Consider the following 19,948-nt stretch of genomic DNA (forward strand, 5'->3'; position numbering starts at 1 on the left):
CCTACGTATGCCTTAAACTAACTATGCTCACTTCCGTTTAGAACTCAACGAACTGAATCGCTTCATATCCATGCTGCCCAATGTCGCTGAGCGAGCCTATTCGGTGGAGTCTACCATCAGCAGCCTCTACCGCAACTGCCGCGACATCGATGCCCTGGACAAGAGTCAGTCGGATCTGCTGCTCAAGCAGGCCATCAAATCTGTCGGTGAGTTGTCCCAACCAACTACTTTTAAGATCTGACATTCGTGTGCTCAATTTGGACTTTCACTGGATATTTTTTCGCTGTCGCTGCTCGGGTGGCAGTATATTGAGCGATTGGTTAGACTTTTGTTGGATTCGAATACTCTAATTCATGTTCATCTGCGAGCAAGGCTTTCGATTGAGAAATGTTGCTTTAATGTTTACAAATGTTATTTTTAACTACTTTGTAATTTAAAGCGCTTAAACACGTTACAATGCTTGTTCATCAGAGAGTCATTTTATTAGGGAGCATAAAAAAAAAACACTGTATAGACTATTGCAACTAAAGTAGTAAAAAAAAAATTTGTTAGCTGCTGCTGAAGCCTATCTAATGGCTAGGCGGCAAATATGTCGAGCTCTGGCTGCCCCTGTGTACATTGCCCAGGCCGATGCTGCTGCTGCCGCTGCCGCTGATAATGCCATGGCTGCCAGATTGACCGCTGTTGCTGATGACAGTTTGGCCGCCAGCAGAGCCGTTGCTGCCGGCATCCAATATGCCAACGACAGATTGGGCAGGTGCCACGCCGCCGTCGGTATGCTCCGAGGTGCCCTCGATGCGATCGTATTCGGCTGTGTGATGAAAATTTGTTTATGAAAAAGGGCATTCAGAAATGGCATGGAATGAGTGGCAAACTTACCCTGAATCTGCTGCTGGGCATGAGATGCCTCGGCTTCGGTCTTGTACTTGATAAAGAAGACTTCGGGCTTGCTGGGAATGGTGGGCGCAGGTGTTGCAATATCGTTGACCTCGAGCGTAGAATCTTTCTTGCTGAGCACATAGATGACAGTCTTCTCCTCCTTGGGTGCATACTCGGCCGATAGCTTAACGTTGGCGCTGCTCGACGAGGGCGCCTTGATGAAGACGACGCGATAGTTCTTCTGGGGACGACCAATAACCAGATGCTTGACACGCTCCAGATTCTCATGCTCTTCAGGCGCGGCCACAGTTATGAACTGCTTGTGCACAAGCGGCGCTTCGAAGGCAACGCGTTGCTCCTCCTGCTGTTGCTGCTGGTTGTTGGGCGCCTGGTAGCCGGCAAGGCCCCCGAAACCAATGTTGGGCGTGGGTCCAAAGCCGGCAAAACTGTTCGCGGCGCTGTCAACGCCGCCATAGTTGGCGCCGCCAAAGCCAGAGGTGGTGCGTCCGCCATTGTAGCCGCCGCCGCTTTGGGTATAAGTGTTGCCCACAAATGGAGCAGCGCCACCATAGTTCGAGGATGAGCCGCCGCCATAACCAATCGTGCTGCCGTGCTGACCATGTCCCAAGCCGGCGCCGGAGCCGCTGCTGCTCAGCAGTGAGCCAACACTGGCACCCTGGAAGGCGCCTAGTGGTCCATAGCTAGCCACATTTTGGGTGGCGCTAGGTGCGCTGAGAAAGGAGCCACTGTGACCGCCACCGCCCGCGGTGGTCAGAGTACCAGAGACGCCGCTGCCATAGTTGTAGCCCTGCGGCTTGGCCTGCGCCAAGGCGAGGAGCGTGCAAAGACTCTGTTACGTGAAAGGAGAAATGAGAGTGCGTGACAGGCCGCTGGCAGTTAATCCTTGGGTTATCCTTAAGGCCTTACCACAACGAGACGCATGTTGGAGTTAGACTTGGTTGAGCTTCAGTTGTTGATTAACTGTTGCTGCTCCTCGCTGTCATTTGGGTTTTTATAGTCGATTATTTAGGCCCCAAAGCGATTCCCTCCTCAAAATACTCAATATTCAATATACACTATTCATATTTCTGTTGTTGTTGCTGTTGTTGCTATCATTTTGTTTTTTTTTTTTCTTCTATAATATCGTGGCTAATTAATTGCTCAATTATTTGGCTATGCGAACCTCTGACATTTGATTTGATGATCTACTCGACGCTCGAGCGCCCTCTCGCTCCCACTCGCACTCGCATTCGCATCAGATCTCCTCTGGCTTCCTTTAATGTGACCTGTTGTGTTTGATGGCTGTTGTTGCTGCTGCTCTTCGTGGCCATAAATCAAAGCTTCAAGTGATCAGTTTGCAGCTCTTCACCGGCCATTGACAACGCATCAGCATTAGCTTAAACAAACTGATTAAACAATCAAACAACATCTCTTTTGGTTTCCGTTGCAGTTTTGTCTTTGCAGCTAGATGTGAACTCCTTGAGATCTCGAATTGATCGATTGCTTAATTAATTTATGTGCAGAACGCAGCGAAACGCGAATCAATTCTATCATTATTTGTTGTCAGCTCAAGATTAAGGTCATCTACATGACTTGATATGGGGGCTAAAATAATTACGCACCAATTAACTAAATCATAACAATATCTGTGCCTGATTCGTGATTGCCAGCATAACGCGCCGAAAACATCCCCTGAAACCATTAAATAAATATAATTAATTATAAATTAAATTGAGCTGTTTCTAAAAACTCTGTTTGCATTCATTTTTCAAATACTCTCACTCTAATTCTCCTATTTCTCATCCCCGTCGTAGATGTTGGAGCCTAGAAGATCTAGAAAATTTATACCTTAAACTAAAAGTTTTCAAGATCGTGTCTTTTATTTTCGATATCTTGTTCCCTTGTTCATTATGCCAACATATGCTCTATGGTTAGTGCTGCAGGGTATCTCCTAGTCGGGCACTCTCGACTAGCACACCCTTACGGTTTTACTGATAATGTTATTAATGTACGCAATTTGTCTGCTGTCTGGGCTCAAATGTTCAATAGAACGGGTTAAATGTTTGCTATTTTGTTTCCCTTCAAACAAATTCTCTGGGATTTTTTTCTTGAAGATTATACGCACCTTACTTCCGCAATGGGATTTGTGTTTGACGTACTCTGCCATTGCTAATAAGTATTTAATTATGTGTAGGCCCCCAAGCGAGAGCAAAAGATTCGTGGAATAATGTTTCTCATTCGCCAAACTTAATTATATTGATTCTAGGCTAGTTCATGGGACGCAGACAATTAAGTCACAAGCAACATGAATGGATCAAAGTTTGGTGTTATTCCATAATATGGGTTCTTTTTCTAGACGGAGGGATCTGATAATTCAAATTTAATACCCTGTACTTATTAAAATATGTTAAGGGCTATGTGCCTTTTTTTTATAGTTTAATTTAATAAGTGCCTATTGGGGCTCAGGGTATCTTATAATGCGCTTAGTATCCAGTTAGCTGTCTGTACAATAAACAGTATTTGAAACAAGTTATTTTGTTGTAGTAGTTATATAAAAACTAGCTTATAAGTAGTAATGAATTACGGTCTTAGGTGGCCTGATGGACGCCTCCTGCGTCGTGCCGCCGGAATGGAAGCAATCTGGACTTTGGCAAGCGCCAGATTCAGGTCTCTATGCAGAGTTAAGTTCCTGACATACCGTGGACAACCCGTGATCAAGTGCATTGCTTTCCTTGTTTTGCATGACTTGCACACTTTTACGTTGAGACTTGGCAGAATTTCCCCGGATCGAAATGCCGTGCATCCACACGGGGGCACTGTGCGCTATATTAATGTTATGCAAATGTTGGAAAATCGACGAAATTCGTATTATTCATTGTTTTTATATGATACGCTGCGAAAGCTTTTCTCTTCATACAATTTTCTATTTGATATTTCTCAAATGATTTTATTATTTTTATTAATTTTAGATAAAATCCTATTTGTTTACTCTGTTTGCAATATTCCTTTTAGGCAATGTGTGTCTTGGTGTCGATTAAGAACGCATTTTTTTCGAAGCAATCGCAGCGAGAGGCATACAAATTGAAACTTAAGCATTTTTTGACAACTCCCATTAAGGGGCGAATATCGAAATCTACATCTACACACAGATTTATAGCCACAGTCCCCAAGAAGTCTTTTGATGTTCTCTTCCAAAGATCGAGGCAATTTCGTAGCCAAGTCTTCTTTTTCAAGTAGTCTACTGATATGGTCTAAAGATCGAGGCAAATCATGGCGCCATACCATGCGCCAATCGATCTCAAATCACAGTTTGAAAGCCATTATTTTGGGCTAACAATCTCTCTCTAACGCCCCAATAATCAGGAATACTCAGATCCCCTGTTTTAAGCTGTAATTTCACTGTGACAACAGTTTCAGACAACAGCAACTTTTGTACATATTTTTTCATATATGCCATTAAGCACGAAGTTTGGGATTCAAACCTCTTAATAGATAGAGTATGCAATAAATCATTCTAAATTCAAGTGAATTGTTTTAGAAGACTTTAAAAATGCTTAGAGAGCTATTAATTGAATAAATTAAGGCTTGCATAATGGTCTTGAGACAGGTAACTTAATGCAAGATCTTTCCGAGTTACATGGCCGAGCAAGTTCGAGACAATTCAATGAAGACGTGTGACCAGTATGCACACTTGTCGTGGTTGCGGCTGGGTCTCTTACCAAATGTGCAGTCTGGGGGTCTGGGTCTGGGTCTGGGTCTGAGTCTGGGTCTCGGTTTTTTGTAAATTGAAGCATTTGATAAGAGCGGCCGGTGGCGGCACGCATCTAAACAAAAAGATGACTCGATTATGTTGTGTCATTTTGTATTTTTAGATAGCGGCTAAAAGCAGAAATTCCGAACGTCGTCTTATTTTATTTATATTTTGTGTATATTTATTTATTTATTTATTATTGAAAAATTTCATTATAATTGGCATAATTTGAATGCGCTTTGGGGCGAGGGCTTTGTCGGTGGTTTGCGCGGCCGACGATCTGCCGTTTACTTAAGACCACATTTTATATGGCTAAAATGTTATGATTTATGCGCGCTGGCCACCTTGAAATAAGCCGATTGAATACAATAACCCACCAGATACCAAATACTTATTAGTCAGATGGCGGTATTAAAATACTGTCTCTATGCATATATATATATATATATATATATATATACCAATTAAGCCAGCTCTGTGGGTCAAGTGGCGCGGCCCAAACGAATGACTTAGAACACAAACTTCCTCAGCCTGGCCAATTAATGCACTGCCCTTGAATATCGCTTGCATAACCTTTCCTCCTCTATCTTTTTGGATTTTTCTTTTGTTTCTTCTTCTTCTTCTTCTTTTTTTTATGCATATTTAAAGATTAATAGCTGCCAGCCTGTGCGGTTCGGCTGCCAATCACAAAAAGGTCGCCCAGTTGATGTCCAGATATGGCCGCCGCTTCCACAGTCCCATTAATTAAATGCAAATGCAAATAAATCTACAAGAGCTGCTTGCGAAGAAGCCAAATATATAAAAAGATGCATTGATATCTTGTATTTTTTTTTTGTTGTTCACAATTTAATTATTTGCAAAATTTATGTAAATTTGGCCATAAGTTGGGTGACGAACTTAGACGAACTACAAAGCCCCTCAGTTAAATGCAGCCCAATTCGTTACGTAGTCATTGGGACTACCTCATGAAGTATTTAAGTTTAAATAAAGCAGCTTGCTGGCTGTTTTAATTTTTTATTTTATTGTGATTATTTATTAATTTATATTTATATGAAAATGTTCCAAAATTCTCTAGAGAAACCTTCGAAATCTTGTTGAAAAGGGCGTTGCTATCAGCTCTACGTATATTTTGTTGTTATTTTTGGGGGCCTAAATATATATGAACATTGAGAAAAGCTGTTGAATTTGAGCTTTGGCCACAGTTTACCTCCACGTGGTAGCCGAATCATCCAAAAGCGCGTCTTGGTGCTCACAGAAGGAGGGAAGCTTCAGACTGTGGGTTAGTTGAGCAATCGGTCAGTCAGGAGAAACACATTTATATAAATATTCATTTGACATTAAGTTAATTTTTAAATTTGACTTTGAGATACAATTTAAGATCAAATATTTTAATCCTTTGCTATGCTGATTGTCCATATGCTCCGCACTGGCTTTAGCTGCTAATGTGCCTCGTTTGGCACAGGGTCAAAGCACTTTGCAAAAAGCGCAAAAAATAACTTTATTTAAAAAAAAAAAAAAAAAACAAAAAAACAAAAGTTTGCAAAAAGTATGCGAAACATAAAAAGAAACACTTTGCGGCTATTGAGCTGAACCTTTTTTTTTATTTACGCGTTCGCTAACTTTTATGACGAGTTTTGTGGCTGTTGCTGCTGTTGTTGTTGCTGTGTTTGGATTATTGGGGTTTTATTTTAATCGGTATTGTCTACATGTTGAACGCTTATCAGTTTTATGCAAATGCTGCTACCCGGCAATGTTAATAAGCTACTTAGTGGTGCGCATGGGTCGATCGTTAATTCGACACCACCCAAACGCCAGCAGCACCGCCAATCTTCAAAGAAAACGCGCCGTGGGTCGCTGATAGTTGTAGCCATCAGCAGCAGCAACTGGCTTGGCTGCATCTAGGGCGCCAATTACGGATTGCACTGGCGCCACATAGGGCGCCGCGTGCTCTGTATTGCCGCCCAGCTGGTCATATTGCGTTTGAATTTCGCGCTGAGCGGCGGCCGCCTCCTCGTTGGTCTTGTATCTGATGAAGAAGACTTCCGGCTTGTCTGACGACGACTGCTGCTGATGCGGCTGTACGTCGTGCGCCTCCAGCTCCGGCTGTTTGCGACTCAGCACATAGATGACTGTGCGCTCCTCCTGCGGCGCCAGCTCGGCCGTGTATTTCACAGCCTCGCTCTGAGCGCTGGGTGCGCGTATGAAGATTACACGATAGTTGCGCGTGCCGCGTCCAATTAGCAGATGCTTGGTGCGTGGCTGCAGCTCCTCCGAATCCTCAGCTGCGGATACGCTATAAAACTGTTTGGTAATGATTGGAGCTGGAGCAAAGCTTTCACCTGCCGCCGGTGGCAGATAGAAACGCGACGGCACATGAGCCTGGCTCAAGCCCAAAAGCGCTACCGAACCGAGAAAAGTAAACACGCTAAACATGCCGCTGGTGGATGCCACAAAATGTGTGAGGCAGCCGACAGCGCTATTTCAGTTTTATATATTTTTGTAACGTGGAGAACCCTAAAATTTTGCACAGATTTCTGGCCCAATTAGTAGCTGCAAAACAAAAGACTTAGGCAACAAACTTGCTGCAAATTAATTGTGCGTTTGAATGAAAACAAAAGAGCCGTTAACAGCCAAATCATTACCACATCATCTAATGCTAAGATCTTTAGATAATTTTCGTAATATGCACACGACGGCTCAAATTGAGCCTTAAACTAAGTGAACTTAGCTTGGATGGAAATCTTGTTTCAGCTGCACTTTTTTTTTGTAAATAGTTTCGATTTGCTTAGACTTGTTTTTAGCTGCATATTGCCTAACTGATTTTGTTATAGATTCGCCTCATTTCAGGCGAATCATTTATCTTTTATCGTTGACCAAAACTCATGTAGCCATTGTCCACGGCATCATTCAACGCCCGCGCACAGTTTTTATTGTTTGACTAATGGGCTTGTGCACAGCTAGTGTGATCTAATCTGCGTTCACGTATGCTCAATTCACAGCCTTTGCATTTGTCCAAATGTTGAATTTTTTAATTCTTTTTTTTTTTTGTTTTACTTTTAATTTTTGGTGCGTTTCGCAGCCTCGCGGCTGATTAGTAGATTAATTCGTTTTGGTTTGGCTGCGTTGTCAACAAGTCGAGACAATTAAAATATCAACAGCAATATTTTTTTTTATTTTATTCGATTTTATTTTTTTGAGAATTCGACTATCTGGCGGCTCCCAGCCGCAGCAGGCTTGGCATCCAAATGTATGTAACAGGCAGAAGGTAGCTTCTCCGACCCTATAAAGTATATATATTCTTGATCAGCATCAATAGCCGAGTCGATCTAGTCATGTCCGTCTGTCTATCCGTCCGACCGTATGTATGAACGCAAGGATCTCAGAACCTATAAGAGCTAGAGACAATTTTAGATGTAGATGCTCCTAGCTCCCGCGCAGATCAAGTTTGTTTCCGATAATCGATAACTTACTCCGTTTCCAAGCAATCGATTAAAATCGATATCGATATCCTGTTTTTTGGGCAATTTTGGTAAATAATAAGAGCTAGAGTCACCAAACTTGACATATAGCTTCTAAAATAAAATATATATATGCATTTGATGTTGGAAGAAGAGAAGGGAGCTCCCGACTAGAACCTCTTACTTGTTTAAGATTATGTTCATGCAAATGGCTTGGGTATGCAAAGTAAGTATATTGATTTAGATAAAGCTACCTATTTATATGGCTTGAATAAATCCAGTGGAGAGAGCTCGATTCGGACAGTACTTCATTTAGCATAATTTAATGAATCTCACTTGAGATACTCCTAAAAAGGTAAACTTTGCAAGCGAAATGTTTTTTGGCCATAGATAGTACTGATCCTTACGAGTCAAAAATAGTATAAAATTTCAAAATCTGAGATTATTTGGCCGAGATAGTCTACAAAAATTATCAAAAAAGGTTGATTTTACAAACGAAACGTTTTTTGGTCAACAACTCATTTCAACCCATCAATTATTAATTTGTTTGAATGCCGTATGATAGTAGGGATTCGTACGAATTCAAAAAGGTATAACATTTCAAAAACAGGGTATATTTACCCGAGAGTTTAAAAAAAAATCGTGAAAAAGTTAGCTTTTTTTTAACTTATATATGTTTATTGTATTGTATCAAAAAATAGTATATTTTTTTATTACAAAACCGTTAACTTAGGTGGTATTTCGCCAATCCTGGTTAGCTCCTCAGGCTTTATCGTGGACAAACGTCAAAGCCGTCTTCTCCTGTGTCGTGGTTGGAGAAGGTCTCTAAAGGATCTTTTCTTGAGCCTTCTGACTACACACCTCTCAGCGAGGTCTCTTGTATGGGTTGGCGAATGCTTCGACTCTGAGATTACTTGGCCGAGATAGTCTAAAAAAAATAAAAAAAAAAATTGGTTGATTATACAAACGAAACGTTTTTTGGTCAACAACTTTTTGCAACCCATCAATTTTAAATTTCTTTGAATGCCATATGATAATAGGGATCCGTACGAATTCAAAAAGGTATAATATTTTAAAATCGGATTATATTTACCTGAGATTTTCAAAAAAATATTCAAGAAAGTTTTGATATTCGAACCTACCCTGGGTAATAGCTCCGCGCGGAGATATGACGTTCCAAAACGACATAACTCCAGGCGGAGATATGACGTTCCACAACGACATAACTTCGCGCGAAGATATGACGTTCCAAAACGACATAGATATGACGTTCCAAAACGACAGAGCTCGCTTTTTGGTCAACAACTCATTTCAACCCATCAATTATTAATTTGTTTGAATGCCGTATGATAGTAGGGATCCGTACGAATTCAAAAAGGTATAATATTTTAATATCGGATTATATTTACCTGAGATTTTTAAAAAAATATTCTAGAAAGTTTTGATATTCGAACCTATCCTAGGTACTAGCTCTCGGACCTATCCTAGGTACTAGCTCCTAGGTACTAGCTCTCGGGTAATAACTCCGCTTGGAGATATGACGTTCCAAAACGACATAACTCCGCTTGGAGATATGACGTTCCAAAACGACATAACTCCGCTTGGAGATATGACGATCCAAAACGACATAACTCCAGGCGGAGATATGACGTTCCAAAACGACATAACAATCATCGATGTGTTGAAAAATGTTGTTGACAAAAAACCGATTCTTTTGTAAATGAAACCTTTTTGATCATTTTTTGGAAAATTTCTATCAAATAATGTTCGATTTTGCAATTTCATACCATTTTTGATTCGTAAGGATCAGTTCTATCGTTTGACAAAAAAGGAAATCCAAAATTTTGACCCCAATCGACAAAATGGCAAGGGGTTACATTCCTTTTTTTTTCAAAATAGAGGTCGGTGCGAAAATCGAAACTTTTTCGATGATTATACCCTGAACCCATCAAAAATTGGTATAAGGGTATATTGTATTTGTGCGAAAGCAAAATGTATGTAACAGGCAGAAGGAACCAACTCCGACCCCATAAAGTATATATATTCTTGATCTGTCTGTCCTTCTGTTCGTCCGTCCGTATGTATGAACGCAAGGATCTCAAAACCTATAAGAGCTAGAGACTTGAAATTATATGTAGATCCTCCTAGTGCCAGCGCAGATTGAGTTTGCTTCCGATAATCGATAACTTACTCCGTTTCCAAGCAATCGATAAAAATCGATATCCTGTTTTTTAGGCAATTTTGGTAAATAATAAGAGCTAGAGTCACCAAACTTGACAAACAGCTCCTAAAATAGAATATATATAGGCATTTGATGTTGGAAGAAGAGGGTGCAGGGTATCCCCTAGTCGGAAGCTCTCGACTAGAGCCTCTTACTTGTTTTTTTTTTTTGGCACAAGTAGCGGCATGTTGTTTCCCTCGTCGACTTCGTATTTTGTCATGCGGCGTCAGTTTAACGATCGGTCGAAGAAAAGATGCGTTGTTTGATTCAATTATAATTAAATTTGATGAGCTTATTTTGATTTCTCACTTCATTTAAGCTAATTTTGAGCTATTTCGGGCGCCGAGCGCTTTGTTGACTGTCGCATTTTGGACGTTTGAATTGTTGATTTGCATTTGAACATTTTGCTGTGGGCCGGCTTTGGACCTTTTTTACTAGCCGCTCTGCTTGATTTGAGCAACATTTCAATTTATTTATGGCATTTTTATTAATTTTTTAAATGGCATTTTATAGCGCGGAAACTACGCGACCTTACCAAAAAGAAGCATCTCTTTAAAAAACGTTGCGTACTTTTTAAATATACAGTTCGTTCATTTATTTATATATTTTTTTCTTTTAAAAAACAAAAAACAATAAAAAAAAAAAAATTCAAGCAAAAAAAAAATGTGCTTAAAACTAAACAACACAATAACAAGTTCGTTGGAGTAAAGGACTGAAGTGGGGGGATGTGGGCGGGGCAGGAAACTGTTTGTAGATCCTTTCTAACTATCGTTCAGCTTAAAGGTTAAGCGCACTGGGCAGATACTGGGCACTGGGCTGGGCGTTCGGGCGATTGATCTGGCGATAGTTGTAGCTGCCATCGGGATTGAGGCCATCGAGGCTGCCGATAACGGAGGTGATGGGCGCATTGTTATCCTCCTGGAACTCGTTGGTGCCGCCCAATTTGTCGTACTGGCCTTGAATCTCCTTCTGTGCCTGGTTGGCCTCGTCGTCGGTCTTGTATTTGATGAAGAACACCTCCGGCTTGCTGGGCTGTGTGGGCGCGGGCGTTGCAATATCTCCAGCATCCAGATCGTTATCCTTCTTGCTCAGCACATAGATGACAGTCTTCTCCTCCTGTGGCGCAAACTCGGCCGAGTATTTCACGTTGGCATTGTCGCCAGCCGGCGCCTTGATGAACACCACGCGATAGTTCTTCTGCGGCCTGCCGAGCACCAAATGCTTCACTTTGCCATCATTGCTGCGATCCTCCGGCGCCGACACCAAATAGAACTTCTTATTGATGATGGGCGCTGGCGTCGTGCTGGCAGGTGGCAAATACTTGTCGCCGCCGCGATGTGGCACCGGCAGCTGACCCACGAACTGCCCGCCGGCATTGGGCAATCCAACGCCGCCACCGCCGCCGCCCACAAGCAAATCGCCAGGCTGCGGCTGCTCATAGCCGTATTGAGGACGGGCCTGGGCCACGACCAGCAGAGCGGCGATACAGCCGAGCACAATTGGAGCCGTTATGGAATGCATTCTTAAATGTTTCGTATTAGTTATCCTTGGGTAATCCTGCTGCGAGTGTTGCTGATGCGGATATATATATATATGGATATTTGGTATCGCGTCGCGTTCGTTTGAGCACGTTTAGGTTTGGATTGCTTTGGGGCAATGCTTGCATTTCTTGTCGCTCCACTTGACTTATATGCGCTGCCGCTTCCCAGATCGGCTGCCGGCTGCGCTGTCGGCGCAGTCATTTGGCTTGAATTGTTGTTGTAATTTATGTAAATCAGCCAGCGCAGCTTGGCTGGCCAAGCAATAACAATTTAACATTCAAGACTCAAACTTTCAAGATAGGCTCAAGCATCGAATGCTATCCAAAAATTTATTCAAATCTCTTGCATGCACAAATGTATCTCACAGATGCGCCGCCTCTGCCAGTTGACTCAGCAGTACACTCAAAATGGGGCGTGGCTGATTCTTGTATGCGCCGCGTAGCCATGGTTTACATTTTGAATAAAGCCCATAGATATCTATAACAATAGTCGCTTGTTTCTTTATGTTCAGTTCGTATCTGTTTTCTGTATATATACATATATCTATATATTCGTACATCTGGGCTTGTATATATCTTTTGGCAGCTTAGGCATTGAACTTGACTGTAGCGCTGGCCTCTATTGTTAGCTTAGATTATTAATAGACCCGATATACTGAAAATTTGCCAGGTTTGTAGGCTTTGCTGACCGTTCGCATCTAATTAAACGGCACCTGAACATGACAACTCTCAGTCTTGCGACTCTAGGCCTCCATTTTACCACCAAACAATCGGCCAAATTTGTGAGACGAAACTAGTTTGCTGGGTTTTTCTTTGCCCCAGGGCAATGCTGGCCTGCCCATCACATAGTTGATCGATTAACTTGCAAATTTGAAACAGTTAAAAGATGATTTTATACATCATCTTAATATGAATGACGCGATGTGATTGTGATGTATATATATATATATATATGTTTATATATATAGTAGCCATATATCAGACAGTCTTCGCCAATGTGAACTAACTTGAAAAAATACACACAACCTTTTTCCATGCTTTAACATTTTATAAATAATCCCCAAGTCCCTAAACCAGCCTAATTATATTATATATATATGCTATATATCAAAAATATCTATAATAAACTATTTATATGGATACGTTTTATTTATTCAAAATTTTAAATTTAAATCCGGGCCCAACAAACTTTAAAGGATATGCAAATAAATATTTTTGTTTAAATAAAACTTTGTTTTTAGAAACATGTTTATTTTTGTAGGGGTTGCCGTACGTGGCAAGTGTTGCAGGGTGGCAACTCTACAATTGGATATTCAAATTATCAAGGATAAAATTTAATAATATAACAAATTGATATACTGTATGCATACATAGACTGGTAACAGGGGAAAGGAATAACAAAGTTGGATTTGAAAACATTTAGAATTGAATGTGAAGTTTAATACAAGCATGCAGATGTATATAAAGATAATGTAACCAAACCGATTTGCGCCCAGAATTTAAATATACTTTTACTACAAATCATAGCTTGAAACTGGTATCTGAGAAATATATATATTGAGATGGATGGAAATAGCTCATAAATTGGATATATCTAACCATACTTGTTAGATATGCCAATTTTGGCTAAAGTTCAAATTTAGCCCGCATTTTGTATATGAAAATAGTTGTGGCTTTAAATATTTTCAGTACAACGGGCAGGGGGATATTAAAAATTCTAAAAATATATGACAAATCCTGTATTTATGGAGGTTCGTTCAAAAAAATCTGTAGCTATATTCATATAAGTCTCCAGATAAAAATAATTCAGCCGGATAGGAAACTTTATTTCTTGTTCGACTGTAAATTCTTTTGACTAGAAAAGTTTTGTATGTTTGTAAACCTTTAGCTACTTATTGTGACAAGTTGAACAATCGAAATGGGCCGTTAATGGACTATATTGAGCGTTGTTTTTTTTTTCTTTTTGGGTTTTCCAAAGCAAGCATAGCATGTCCAATTATGTTTATTCTTCAGCTCTTGTTGTTGAGCATTGCCTTATATGGTGGCCTCCTAAAGCACTCAGCAACAAAGACACATTTAGCTGATGAGTCAGGCGAGTGCGACACATTCGGCTGGTCTGCCTTGGAGGTCGCCACAAAGAGTCGCCATATAAACATAATTTTTGGGTAAATGTGGAAGCTCGATTGATTTGCATTTGGCGAACCGATTTATGATCGCGTGATTGATGTTTGATAATTGATGACTGCTGCTGATTGATAAGCGCACATAAAACTGCCTATCTCCGCCGAACAGTGAATGTCAGCTAAGATCGAAAGATTGAGACAGATCTATCGGCCGATCCACTAATTTAGTTATACGCAGCCAAACCAAAGGCGAACAAAACGATAATTATCAATTAGGCATTCCATATTCATAATTCCATATCTCTTCGTCGATGCGGCCGGCCGATCAAGCTCAGACATAAAAAGCCTCTGCAAATAATTTATGTAACTTTTTATGAATGCTGACAGTAAAAACCGAGGGACAAATGTGCGACGCGACGCGACTCGCCTCGCCTCGCCTCAACTCAGCTCAACTCAGCTCAGCTCGAGTCGACTCAACGCGACTGGCAACAGATCGTATCGTTTATTTAGTAGGTGTGATTATCTTTATGCAAAGATCGCGACGCATTAATATGCAGATGCTTTTCAGATACAAGATATAGATATTGATGCAGATACCAAATCACATAGGCCAAATACCAGGTAGCATCTGCTGGCGTTGTAATCCATATATTTGATCATAAATTTGTCGATGCCGTCGCTTTTGGGGCGCTTGACGCGGGGCGTGGCACCTAGCTGGCTTTTATAATAGACATGTATATAGTATTTATAAATATATATATATATATATATATATATATATATATATATATATATCTATATAATACTTTCTGGTATTTTAATGCGTTGCATTGGCGAATCGACCTTGCAGCGCGTTGCTCTCCGATTTGATTTTGATTCGACTTTGTTTTTTCTTATTTTGTTATTTTTCTTCTTTTTCTTTTTTTTTTTTTATATTAAGACGCTAATTTATTTGCCATCGATTTCGGTTGGTGGTCGGCTCAGTTTTCTAAAGTTTTATTCGTTTGATGTTGCAGTTCGAACAATTATGAAGAGCTTGCCAAACACTAGACCTGGTTGGGAGAACGGACGGGCAGGGCGGGGGCATAGGGCATTTTGGCGCCAGCTGGTGCAAGGCACAACCAATTATTATTAAATTAAAATTGCCCTAAAACGTTCTAATTTCTATTATCAAATGGCAGCTGCTGTTAACCATAATTTGACTTTCAAATCTGATGTGAATATTTTCAGCAAACTATTTGCAGCTTATATAATTTGGTGTCTTTTGGTTGCATAAGTTGAAATGTGTCACTTACCCAACGATTCCTTGAGGCTTCCCAAGGTTTTCTCTTTTCTGCCCACTTCTTTGCTACAAAAGAAAACTTCAAATGATTTTTACATTTTTTGAATGCTTAAAGAAATCCTTAAATTTTATTAAAAAAAAAAATTGTGGAAAAAAAATATATAGTTTTTGTTTTTTGCATAGATCGCAAAAATATCTAAATAGAATATCGCAAGAGTTAAGTTTAACAAATTCTAGGCAAATAATCGCTTTGGATTATTCAATTAGAAGCAAGAATCGGGCGGGCGTGCGTTTTGTGTGTGTGTGTGTGTGTGTTTGTGTGTTCTGTCCAATCAGCTGGGTTGTCTGTGGAAGGATGCAATTGACGAGATTGCATGCTTAGTACTTGACCGATCTGATGGGCTTGGAGGGCAGATAGGAGGTCTGAATAACATTGTTACCAACAAGGCTGCCACTGTCCAGCTGCGTCGTGGTCTGGCTGTTGGCGCTGCTGCTACCGTTCACGTCGTACTGGAGACTGATGCCGGAGCTGTCAACGCCGCCGTTGACAGTGTTCTCGACAACTGGAGCACCGCCAGTGCCAACAATGTTGACGTGACCGGAGCCATCGGCCAGAACACCAGAGGCGCCATTGTCGCCCAGGGCGTTGATGACCGATGAGACGGGCACAATGCCTTCATTGCTGAGCTCCGAGCTGCCGCCCAAAGCGTCATAGTTGGCTAATGGAGCGAGATAGAGAGAGAGGGGGATATATTAAAATGAGACATCTACTGGGGCTGCAGCTGCTTGGACCTACCCTGGATGGTTTGCTGGGCATGTGCCGCCTCCTCGGGTGTCTTGTACTTGATGAAGTAAACCTCGGGCTTGTGGTTGGCTGGACGCTGTGTGACCACCTCGGCGGTGACATCGAGAGCGTTCGATTTCTTGGACAGCACATAGATGGCGGTCTTGTCCTCAACTGGAGCCACGTTGGCAATGATCTTGGCCTTGCTGGTGGTGGATGCGGGCGCATTGATGAACACCACGCGATAGTTCTTCTGTGGCCTGCCAACATTCACATAGCGCACAATCTGCTGGTCATCGTGATCCTCGGGTGCGGTGTGCAGATAGAAGTGTTTGCTAATGATCGGTGGCTGGAAGTTGGCCAAATGGCTGATGTACGCCTCCTGTTCCTTATAGTTGACAGCGGGACCCGGATGGATGCCAGTCAGACCAATATGATCATTCACAACGCCGACGCCGCCGCCGCTCGAGAAGGAGCTGCTGATGCTGCCGCTTCCACCGCCGCCGCCGCCGCCGCTGGTGGTGTAGGTGTTGCCGCCACTGTACTGACCGCCGCTCACCTGGGTGGAGGGCACAAAGCCAGAGCTACCCACAACTGTCAGCTGACCCACAGTGGGCACATTGTTGTAGTAGGTGTTGCCCGATGCCGTTGGCTGATACGAGGTGCTTGTGGTGATCACCGGCGGGGACACGATGCCAGTGTTGACAACGTTGTCGTTTTGGCCAATCTCGTAACGGTAGGCCTGACGGCTGAGATCAGGACGCGCCGCTGCCCAGCGACTGCAGCCGAGCACTGCCAAGCAGGCCAAAAACTGCAAGCGGATTACAATTCATCATCAGATCCGATTAGATTAGATTCCATTCCGGGTCTGCTCCGCTCAGCTCAGCTCACGTTCACTTACCATAAATTTGTTCATGCTGTTTACACAAGGAACGCGTCTGGACTCGATTGTACTTTAGCGCTGGAGCTGCTGCACTGGATTGATGCCCTGTTTGGCAACGGCGTTCAGTTTTTATAGAGAGTGTCGCTAGACTGGGACGACTTTAATTGAAGTTAATTAATTTGCTCGCATTGATTTGCAATAAATTGTTAAAATCAAATATAACTATAACACATCACAAATCCGGCTAGCACGGACCTGGGGAATTAGATTTTAGTTTTTCGCCTCGCAGGCGCTAATTAATACCGCAAACACAGCTGACACAATCGATCCCAATGTGTGTGTCCAAGAGTGCCTCAAACTGCCGCCATCAGCTGGCAGATGCCACTTGGCCATGCCCGAAGCTGACAAGCTCGGAAAGCCCCTCTCAAATGGGCCGATCGAGACTTGAATTTAAGCCGTAAAGTTCTTTGCCCATGAAATCTCTCAATGTAACAAATGGATCATTTTAGGGCTGCGTGAAGTGCTCGAAATACCAGATAATTTCATAAAAACATAAAAACTAACATATTTGAATAGATGAATAGACGGATAGATGCATAAATCAAATAAAAAACATCTTAAAAGCGATCATATATAAGGAATACTTTTTAAACACAAAAACTTGCACTTGATTGTGTTAATTGTGGCTTACCCATAGAAGCTGAGGAGATTTATGATTGGAAGTTTTTCTTTTTTGTAAGGTTTTCTAACGGCCCAGTTCACAGCAAGTATTCCAATGAAAAACTATGATAAGGCAAGATTTGAACCGAAGCCTGCATTCGGCAAGCCAAGTTTACGAGCAGAATCTCAAGGCAGGAAGCTGGTTCAAACCATGAAGCGAAAAAACATGTCGCTTAAAGCTTCTCAAGCAACTTTACAACTTTAAAATCTCCTTTTATTCGAAACACTTTAAGATACTTGTTATATGAACAATACAATGTTTATTTCTGTTTCCAGTTTAGTTCTTAGTTCCCGCATATTTGAATATTGCTGAAATAGTTCGTTTGACTTTTTATTTTATAGAGCATACAAATGTCGTTACTGTGTGATAGTTTTTTTTTTATGACTGCAAGACTGAAGTGGTCTGAGATTTCCAAGACGTTGCAGCCAAACATTTTAGCGCTTTTAATTGTTATAAACCCAAAAATACACATACACACGCACACATATATACATACACACATGGACACGTATGCAAAAGATATTTATTTGACTGATCGATATACACTAATATGTATATGCATATGGTGCTGTCATAAGTTTTGCCAAATTTCATGTCTTGCTTCTGTGGAATTTCATTAGCCCCACCACCAGCCCCTCGCTCCGCACCCCCCCTTGCAGGGGTAGCGGTGCGATGGGTCATTCCTCCGCATACTGAATTACCGCATAATACTAATTGCCACTCTCGACTCAACCACCCTTTCCCCTTTCAGGTGGCTGGCAAGCATTTTCGGCAACAAATCGGCTGCAGAACTGGGAGTACAAGAGCGCCCTAAAGCTTCTACAGGCCAAGTTCGGCATCTTTCCCTACTATCGCGTTAGCGTGGAGAACAGCTATAAAATGCCCTACGACTACATAATAACCCTGGACGAGGGCCAGCTGGGACTGCCGGACAAGTACTTCTATGGCCCCGATGCCGACGAGGAGGTGGTGCGCGGCTATAAGCTGCTCCTGCGCGACTTTGCCATCAACATGGGTAAGCCATCAACATGCCCATCTACCAATCTGCAGTCCAATTCATTCACGTTTTCATTCCCCTCACAGGCATGGTGTCGCGCGAGGCGGATCTTTTTGCGGATGACATCTTCTATTACGAGCGCCGCATTGTCAATCACATTGAAGCCGCCAAGGGCAGCGGCGAGCGTCAGCAGAACAAGCTGCTCCGGCTGGCCGAGCTCAAGAGCATAGCGCCATCGGTAAGGCAACCGCGGCGACAGCGGGAGCTACCGCTCACTGTGATTTCCCAATTACTATAAAAAAAACTAGTTTCAAATTAAGTTGGCAGCATACTAATTAATTTGTGGATAGCACTTTGGTATATTAGAAAACAAATATCAGAAAGCAGAAAGTTCTCTCACCTTGAAGTGAAACGGGTTTGAAGCATACGTAACATACGTGCACAAGCCTGGATTCGCGGATGTTGGACACCAAACGAATCCAAAGGCAGACAGCTGCTTCGCATCCTTAACCAAAACAAATCCTTAACTTAACAACCATAAAATATGTCATGCAGTTCAGAATTGGGCCTTAAGAGACTTCAAAGAATCAATGAGTACATATTTATAATTGTCAAATGCAACGATTATCATTTACAGTATTACAAAAACTGTGTAAATATATAGCAAGATTCTTAAAGATGATGATACATGAATTTAATGGCATAGTGAGCGTTAGCCAGGCTTTACTTCAAAGCCAAAGGATCGCAGTTTCATAGCTGGCTCACTGATTGTATAAAGTATTAATAGTAACGCTAAAAAGAGTATCCCAAAAGACAGAGAGAGGGGGAAGGGAGCACCTGGGCTTGTCTTAGTGAGCAAGAAATTACTGCAGCTCCTAAAGGGAACATTGGTGCTTAATAAAGAAACCCTGATCTGATCGGCTTCCTCCTAGCAAAGCCTACTCTCATATTATATTAGACTGTGTCCTGTATGCGACGGAAAATTCATATTTTCTCAATAATCAAGGGATCAATAACAATATCATAAAATAAATAAGACTGTTAATTCCTTTTTAAATGTAGACCTACGTTTCAATACATCTTATCCGATGCACAACTAATGATATTTCTGTCACTAAATACAAAACGAGGCCTACTTAGTAGGAAATAGGAAAGTATTATAGTTTACGACTTCATAACTATATTACGACTTCATTCCTATATTCGTCTAGCCAAGTCGGTTTAGTCGAACCGTCTTTTTCTTATTGGCTGCACACTATTCTCCTCTCAGCGGACCGTATTTAGGCAAAGATAGGAACTATTGAATGAA

At 41.7% G+C, this 19,948-nt stretch overlaps 5 protein-coding genes across 6 annotated transcripts in view; 1 reads left to right on the plus strand and 4 right to left on the minus strand.

The window, feature by feature from the left end:
* Positions 1 to 19,948, plus strand: part of LOC115767229 (protein gone early) — a 31,909-nt gene that overhangs the window by 9,698 nt on the left and 2,263 nt on the right. For both annotated transcript variants that reach the window (XM_030711426.1, XM_030711427.1), the window contains exons 4-6: positions 42 to 206; positions 18,394 to 18,657; positions 18,726 to 18,877. In XM_030711426.1, coding sequence (XP_030567286.1) covers positions 42 to 206; positions 18,394 to 18,657; positions 18,726 to 18,877 — 581 coding nt within the window. The remainder of the gene's footprint in view (positions 1 to 41; positions 207 to 18,393; positions 18,658 to 18,725; positions 18,878 to 19,948) is intronic.
* On the minus strand, positions 347 to 1,821 carry LOC115767252. Its single transcript, XM_030711459.1, has 4 exons — positions 1,807 to 1,821; positions 880 to 1,729; positions 680 to 811; positions 347 to 393 (listed from the first exon to the last, which is right to left on the minus strand). Exons 1-4 carry the CDS (start codon positions 1,819 to 1,821, stop codon positions 347 to 349), a joined length of 1,044 nt encoding a protein of 347 aa, XP_030567319.1.
* On the minus strand, positions 6,461 to 7,063 carry LOC115767188. Its single transcript, XM_030711379.1, has one exon. The coding sequence runs from the start codon at positions 7,061 to 7,063 to the stop codon at positions 6,461 to 6,463; it is 603 nt and encodes a 200-aa protein (XP_030567239.1).
* LOC115767189 lies at positions 11,087 to 11,830 on the minus strand. Its single transcript, XM_030711380.1, has one exon. It carries the CDS (start codon positions 11,828 to 11,830, stop codon positions 11,087 to 11,089), a length of 744 nt encoding a protein of 247 aa, XP_030567240.1.
* LOC115767191 lies at positions 15,633 to 16,954 on the minus strand. The gene is made up of 4 exons (XM_030711382.1): positions 16,940 to 16,954; positions 16,631 to 16,849; positions 16,051 to 16,582; positions 15,633 to 15,973 (listed from the first exon to the last, which is right to left on the minus strand). The coding sequence occupies exons 1-4, from the start codon at positions 16,952 to 16,954 to the stop codon at positions 15,633 to 15,635; spliced, it is 1,107 nt and encodes a 368-aa protein (XP_030567242.1).

This window comes from Drosophila novamexicana, unplaced genomic scaffold (genome assembly GCF_003285875.2).
Source record: "Drosophila novamexicana strain 15010-1031.04,08,12 unplaced genomic scaffold, DnovRS2.1 tig00001353-arrow-arrow-pilon, whole genome shotgun sequence".
NCBI classification, from domain to species: Eukaryota; Metazoa; Arthropoda; class Insecta; order Diptera; family Drosophilidae; genus Drosophila; species Drosophila novamexicana.